Source organism: Schistocerca nitens, chromosome 5 (assembly GCF_023898315.1).
Source record: "Schistocerca nitens isolate TAMUIC-IGC-003100 chromosome 5, iqSchNite1.1, whole genome shotgun sequence".
Classification (NCBI taxonomy): domain Eukaryota; kingdom Metazoa; phylum Arthropoda; class Insecta; order Orthoptera; family Acrididae; genus Schistocerca; species Schistocerca nitens.
The window spans coordinates 380,172,888-380,181,267 of record NC_064618.1 but is presented as its reverse complement, the minus strand read 5'-3'; the positions used below and the strand labels follow the sequence as shown (position 1 = coordinate 380,181,267).

General features: G+C 41.1%; 1 protein-coding gene across 1 annotated transcript; it reads left to right on the top strand.

Annotated features, from left to right (window-relative positions):
* Positions 1 to 1,094: 1,094 nt before the first annotated feature.
* LOC126260468 (gustatory receptor for sugar taste 43a-like) lies at positions 1,095 to 2,414 on the top strand. Its single transcript, XM_049957795.1, has one exon. The coding sequence runs from the start codon at positions 1,095 to 1,097 to the stop codon at positions 2,412 to 2,414; it is 1,320 nt and encodes a 439-aa protein (XP_049813752.1).
* The last annotated feature ends 5,966 nt before the right edge of the window (positions 2,415 to 8,380 follow it).

The following is an 8,380-nucleotide window of genomic DNA, read 5'->3' as shown; positions in this document are numbered from 1 at the left end:
TCACTGGCTAAATAAACATTCATTTTAGTTGTAACTCTGGATTTCTCTTTTCGCACTACAAATAATATTCTGTACAATATGTCTACTAAGTAGGCTCATTTTTCAATAACAAGCAGTACATAAAAATAATGGTCGATGGAACATCCTAGTTTATGTAAGTTTAGATAACGTAGAACTTAGTGCGGACTCAGGTAGAACTTCATTTCACAAAAAACTGAGCGAGGCGCCAGAGTGGTTGGCACAGTAGACACGCATTACGGAGGACGATGATTCAAACCCGTGTCCGGCCATTATGATTGAAATTTTACGTGGTTTCCCTAAATAGCTTCAGGCAAACGCCGGGTTGGTTCCTTTAAAAGGACACGGCTGCTTTCTTCCTCCAAACTTCCTTCATCCAATGGGACTGATGACTTTCCCCAAATCAACCAACCATAAAAATTAGTAGTTTTTTTTATTTTAGGAAAGCCCAGCATCGAATATTTGTTCATTGTAGAGTCCCCCAAATTTTCAATACATCTCACGGCTTTGTTTTTGCTTTGACGGTTCTATAATAAGCATCGCCGTGTTTCCCTATAAGGACTGACATCCTTCCGTCTTTTCTGTATTTTACTGCTTTATAATTACATTCTGTTTTAATCTGAGATCATAAAATTTCATTACACTTACTAAAATTGCCTACATAATTCCATTTCACATTTTTTGTGGAAAATAATATTCAGTGACAGCACTGTGAAAAGAAAGGCGCAGGTACACGTCAGCCGTAATTCTTGGAGCATTTTTGTAAGAAAAGGTCATTACAAAAGGCTCTAGCTAAATAACTTCCACAGGATGTAAGCCAACAAGGAACTAAGGCAGGCAAAATAACAATTATGTTAACAGAACATTGTCTGACCATCGATTAATCGAGATTACAAAAGATCTTTCTGAGAGGCTTTGTTGACGCACCAGTTACATCAGTAACGCTTAATCTAACAAAGTAAAGGACGTTTTGTCTCCTTTAACATCCTTCAGACGTTCCGAAAATGCGCCAGTAGTTATTCTAACGAAAACGCATCGCGCAACTCATAATAGACAAGATGAGCGCGAAGTAAACGATGCAGTCGACAGTGAAATTAGTACTAAAGATTTCCCAACTGCTTGGTATTGCTCCGGTTTCTTTCGAGGACAAAAAAGAGAAGTTTATTGTTTCCCTTGGTTGGAAATGTTATTCTGTTCTTATGGCTTCACTGCTTCTAATTCTCATATACTGTGGTGTAACTAGACGACTGTCGCAAGTGTACAGCAGTACGAGTGACCTAGCATTACGCATTGACACTTTCAATGTTATTCTAGGAGATGTTACTGGTATTTTCTTAATATTAGTCAGCATTACACTAAAGCAAAGACACCTTGATGTATGGTGCATGAATCTACTTTCAGTTGATGTATTTCTATACAAAAATGTTGAGCAGGAATACTTCAAAATGTCGAAACTTGTGCGACGAATAATATTGGGAGTGACGCTTATATCACTTACATTGTACGTTGGATTTATGTGGCTATATAAATTTCATTTACAGTTCGACGTACTGATTCCAATATACTTCTGCTATGGTGTAAGGAATACTTTCATAGTGCAGTTTTTCACATTTAACGTGATACTGTACAGAAGGTTTCAGCATATGAATAAACATCTGTTGGACGTCTTTTGCGTTCGTTCAGAGTATGACCTTGACTATACGTTATCACTGTTACTAAAAATAGATATGAGAAATTTTTCAGTTTTTGCAGGCAAATTACGTACTAAAGATTCTTATCATTTATCACGGAGACAGCGATTAAGCAACGAGTCAAAATCAAATATAAGACTACAGGCACTAATGTCAAAATTTAGGGGCTGTGCACCACTGTCTCATTTACAGAAGGTGCACTGCCTGCTTCACGGCATGGCAAGATGTGTCAGTGGCGCATTTGGCTTGCAGATTGTCTCAGAGGTAACATTTTGTTTCTTGAACATTGTGATGAACACTTATGTTATGCTGTCCCACTTCCTCAGGAACGGAGCAGTTCCGTGTGGTGAACCGACGGGAGTGGTTTTACTAGAGTGTCTACCGTGGACGCTGATGGCAGTTTTGCGGCTGGTCATCATAGCGTGCAGCAGTGAAGCGGTCGTCCGGCAGTCCAACCGCACGCTGGAGCTGGTCAACAAGCTGCTCCTGCTACCATCGCAGGGGGACTACGGACGCCACACTGCTCTGCAAAAGTTCGCCAATCAGCTGCGCCTCAGCCCTCTCAGTTACAGTGCTGCGGGGCTCTTCCTCATTGACAGATCGCTGCTAACCAGCTGCGTGGCCACCATCACTACGTACCTAGTGATTCTAGTTCAGTTCTCTCTGGCAAAGATGACGATGCAACAAAATAACTACGGGTGCTAAGATCACAGATATAGATAGCACATGTTACAAATATGTCTGTACAGATGTGGATCTCTTTATTCATAGGTTTTATAGTAAATATAGACACAGCAAGTTATAATCAAAGAACACTTTTCCACTGATATTGAAGAAGCCCTATACGAATGGTACACTTGATTCTTCACTAACACCGAGACTTTACTGATGTTAAGTGTGTTTCATCATTTCACTATGAGCATGTAATTATTATCAAATACAAAATCTGGATGTATAAATGCAAAATGCTACGTAATATATCAGGTAACTATAATAATGTATGCACTATCACAACATTAAACAAGATTAAGTTTTTAATAATTCTTGTTGGTGTACATACAGCTTGATTTAATGGCATTCCAACTCATCAATGGCAAAAGTACTTCGAAAATGTTTACTTGTGTTTCCTTATTGTAGAAAGTGCTTGTGAAGTATATAACATTTTACATTAACTGTGGTGAAATATACAACTTTGATTTCTAAAACAACATGAGGGGAACAGTGGAAAGATTTTTTATGTAGTGATTAACAAAAACCTAAAGTGTCTACAAAAATGAATCTTCACCCTGCAACGGAGTGTGTGCCGATATCTGTCAGCAAGTTATGAAGTATCTAGAAGAAATTGTTTGATGATTCTGGAAAAATGTGATTGGAAGCGAAGAATTTGTAACATTATATATGAAGGTAGTATCTGTTCCCGAAAGAACAGTTACCATTGATGACCATGTAGCTTTCGCTGGAATGAAATGATAATTAAATGGACACCCTAGCTGCAAACAGGCGTTGACATACTTCATTGGGGACATGTTGAAAATGTGTGCCCAGACTGGGACTCGAACCCGGGATCTCCTGTTTACATGACAGATGCTCTATCCATCTGAGCCACCGAGGGTGCAGATAACAGTGCGCCTGCAAGGACTTATCCCTTGCACGCTCCCCATGAGTCCCACATTCCCAACATCTCCACACCACTACAATCGTAGTGCGCCTAATAGATGTTTGCCCATCATACTCATTACTCGTGGCAGATTAATCTACCAAGTCCCGTAAGAGCTTGGGCACAGAGTGTGCGTTCACACAAGAAGGTGTGTGGCCAGGAAGTCATATTTTAACTATATCTGAAGGTAGTATCTGTTTTCGAAAGAACAGTTACCATTGATGACCACACAGCTTTCGCTAGAATGAAATGGACACCCTAGCTGCAAACAGGCGTCGATATACTTCATTGGGGACATGATGAAATTGTGTGCCCCGTCCGGGACTCGAACCCAGGATCTCCTGCTTACATGGCAGACGCTCTATCCACCTGAGCCACCGAGCCGTGGTAGATTAATCTGCCACGAGTAATAAGTATGATGGGCAAACATGTATTAGGCGCACTACGAATGTAGTGGTGTGGACATGTTGGGAATGTGGGTCTCACAGGGAGCGGGCAAGGGAAAGTCGCTGCAGGCGCACTATCCTCTGTGCCCTCGGTGGGTCAGATGGATAGAGCGTCTGCCATGTAGGCAGGAGATCCCGGGTTCGCGTCCCGTTCGGGACACATTTTCGACATGTCCCCAATGAAGTACATCAACGCCTGTTTGCAGCTAGCGTGTCCATTTAATTATCATTTCAATTTGTAACATCATGTGACGTGTTCGTTATACCAGCCACTAGGTGTAACGAATCACTTGCGGCTCGCGACCGTCAGCAAATGCTGGTCGATGTTGTGAGCGAAAGCATCGATTTCCTTGCCTGCGGGAGGCGGGAACTGTTCTCACTTCTGGAGCGAAGTGGGTGACCTTTGCTTAATCCAGGGAACAGGTGGCGGCCTGGCCTAACCAGGAGGTTTTAAAAGGCAAGTATTTCCCACAGGTCGCATCTACTAGTACCCTTTTGGAACAAATTTCTGGAAGTGTGGACAGGTAGCAGCAACTTATAGTGGTACTCTGACAAATGGCCAACCACCATGCCTACTTTCTACTCTGGAGGTGTTTGACCATAACGTTTCTATGTGAAAAGAATGTCGTGGAACTGTGAGCTCGCGAAATCTGGGAGACGGGCGGCTGCCGTTGTAGAGTACAGAAGAGCCCTCAGTAGCGAAGGAGTTGTGCCGCTGGGTATTTCCGAAGTTTGTAGTCAAGGGTCAGTAAATTTGCTGTCAGAGTTTTGAAAAGTTGAGAAGGAGTTCGGAAGTGCTTTCCTGTGTGAGGGCGTCAGAAAACTCGAAGCATACTGCCAGTCCAGCGAACGTACACGGAGTGTTTAGGAAGAGGTCGCCTAACAGAGCATGGAGCAACTGACTATCCTGAGGAAGCGGAAGAGGGGGACTTGGCGAAAGATATTAGATGATAATAAATAGGAATTTAGTCCTACTGAAACTTGAAATGCGGAATTCTGTTGTTTACAGAGGATATGGTGGGAACTGGTTGATGGACGTCTAGCGACTGACTTCGGTGTACGCGTCTGTAGCTGCGCAGTCAGCGTGGCTGAATGCCAACGTAAGGGATCTGGGTTCAATTCCTGACCTTATCGGACATTTTCTCCAATAGGGGACTCAGTGTTGCTTTGTCCTCACCATAATTTCATCATCATCGAAGCCCAAATCGACTAAATGGCGTCGCATAAAAAGACTTGCACCTGGCAGCGACCCACCACACGAGAGAGAGAGACAGAGAGAGAGAGAGAGAGAGAGAATGAGACAGAGAGAAAGAGAGAGGGAGGGAGAGACTTGTAGCAGTGTTTGAGAGAGAGAGAGAGGAAAAGGGAGAGAGAGAGAGAGAGAGAGAGTTGGGCTATGTGTCCTCAACTGCCAGTGCGTCACCTGTCCTCTGTCAGTTGTTATTCCACGTTGACATCGAACACAGGCGGTAGCCACATTAGTGTGATTGGACCGCGTATTATTTTGCAATGTCCTACGAAAGTGCGTTACAACAGAACTCTTAGTGACTTTTTGAAGGAGACAAACTTCGTCATTTCATGCATCCTAAATCTCTTGTGATCACGCTACGTAGGAAATTTTCTTTTAAGAAACACATGAAGCTAATATCTGCTAAACCGAAAACAGAGATAACAATCTTCCTAAACACTGTGACACTAGCTGGGAACCATTAGTAGACACTGTTTGAATTTTGACACTCGTATTGGTATACTCAACATCAGAGTACTGTACGTCCGTCGGGATTAACAATATTTCTGCAAAAAATGATAGCTGTACAACTTAACGAATCTTTGCGCATTGTCTGTCCGTACGATATACTCCCACATTCTGCTTACCTATTATGAGACACATTCTACCTCCAGATATCAGACGGAAGAGTGCGCTACTGCGTGGATAGCGGAAGACTGTTGATAACTCTGATGTTTCAATGTTGACTTACGTGTTCCCTCTACAGCAAAAAAAAAAAAAAAAAAGACATTCCACACGTATAACAGCCAAGATTCTCCCTAGAAATGAATTCAATGCCGGATATGAATGGAAATGCTGTTGGCCAGAAAACTATCCTCCACAATGCCTGAAGTTGCCCTATATGCAGGAGAAGGCATTGGATTTCACCCGTCTTGGATACGTTGGAGTACCCTGACTCTCAGGTGAATGGCCATAAAAGGTGTGCAGATACTCTACACAAACTGGAGCAATCTTCATCACCCTGTTGTGATTATGGTGCTTTACGAGAGACAGTTACTCATTCTACATCAATACGTCACGCTCGTGCTTACGACAGTCAGATATAACGAGCGCTGTAACAAACTACATAAGAGATGTTGACTTTCATCTGCAGCTGTTGCTGTTTGTGCTATAGTACGCTGGAGAGCTGTGTTGAAGTGTTGATATGCAACAGCTTAATAATGTTTATATACATTTAGTTATCCTTGTCATTCAAAAGACACTTAATGTATGCCATTCCATAAATGAAACACATAGATAAATCTAAAATAAAGTATGTAATCCGAATGTAATGTGCAGACACAACGTGTAGGATGTACTGTAATTCACGTTTAAACATCAGCAAGTCTGCTGAGATGTATTAAAATTAACCACTACCAACAGTCTGAATGGTTATGTGGACCCTGTTTCTAATACCAGGGTAGCAGAAAATGGCCATAAAAATGTAGACGTTAAGTGATATCTATTCATAACACTTCACATTGAGCATTTGTATACAATAGGACAAACACAACATTTTTATTTTCACACGGCTTTAGCAGAAAGAATAGTTACCTCACTAACATTAATGAAAAGGAGATATTCGAGGATAAGAAAAAATATTTACAAATCCTTTAAGCTAGTCAACTTCGTTGCGAAGCATCTATCGCCAAAACATAAATGACAAACGTAACTTAAGTACAGAGGCAATCATTAGTTGCACTAACAAATGAAAACCCTGTGGCTAAAATAGTGACAGTCATTTCATTTCCATATAGGTGAATTATTTAACTCTGCCTTAGAATTAACGCCATCATTTCTGATAATTAATTAAGAATTTATGAGATTCAGTTCACAAGTGAAACTTTGGTGAAACAGAGCATGTTAGATAATAATATCGAGAATTAGAATTTGTTCGTTTATTTCACCTGAGAAGGATACTATTTTCAATCCCTCTCTTCCATCTAACTAGACTAGACTAGGGTGTTAAAATTACAATGAACATCATTTTTTCACATATGATACTGTTATTAACAATGTATTAGGTAGTGCCCTCATTGCGTTCCTTTCTGGTGAGAGTAATGACATCTAACAAAAATGTATGGTAGCAGCCCAAAAGCAAATAAACGATATGGAGAGAAACGTGATCGTCTGGGAAAGAGAGAGACAGAGAGAGAGGGAGAGAGAGTGAGAGAGAGAGAGAGAGAGAAAGTGAGAAGTTAGCAGATGAGAGGGAGGAAGGAAAGCAGAAAAAGGAAACTGTGGAATGTGGACGGTTGGTATAAATACAGGTTCGCCGTTGGAGAAAAGGAAGAGAGCTGAGATATTCTGAAAGGGAAGCTTCGACGATAATAACAGGTAAAGCTTTAAGATCTTCTTCACTGCAGATTACTGGATGGTTCGTTCGACAATCGTATGGCTGAAATAGAGAAGAAAATAAAAAAGATCTAGTGTTACTACATAGATACCTACTACAATTTTTTCTTCTAATGAACTTCCTTCTAATATCTTAATTATTCACTACGAAAATAAAGAAAAATATTAAAAATATAAATAGCTGATTTTCTGTATTCGATTACTGTACGTTTCAAGCGGCTAACACTTATACTGTATTTCATAGCAATATATTTGGTAATCAGTGCAATAGCTTCACATTAAATTCCATACTTCTTCACGACACTTCACATTACGACAGTCCGCCCCCGTTAGCTGAATGGTCAGCGTGACGGATTGTCAATCCTCTGGGCCCGGGTTCGATTCCCGGCTGCGTCAGGGAATTTTCTCCGCCCAGGGACTGGGAGTTGTGCTATCCTCATCATCATCCTATCATCCACATCGACTGTAGGACACTGAAGTGGCGTCAAATTGAAAGACCGGCACCCGGCGTACGGTCTGCCCGACGGGGGGCTAGAGCCTTACCTTTAAATAAACATTACGATACAGTAACTACAAACAACATAATAAGATAAATAACTGACGTGTGGCTGTTGTGGTCTCTAAATGATAAAATTGAAATGATAATACAACGACGTTAAGATAATAAGAATATTATAGAGTGTACTTATTAGTAGTCAGTATACAAACGGCAGTATCTTTATCGTTACATTTGCCGTACAGAAATGAAGCATATTTCCTGTTGTACGTTCTATTGCTTCCTATTTACCTAAAATTCTGATGAAACTTGTCACGTTTCACCCCAAAGAGGTAGTGCTACATATTTACGCCTTAACGTTTCATGTAAAAGCAAATTAGAGGAAGTGCACGTACATTGATGAGACAAAACATTACGAGAACTGCCCACAGTGAAATGGAATTCCGAGTG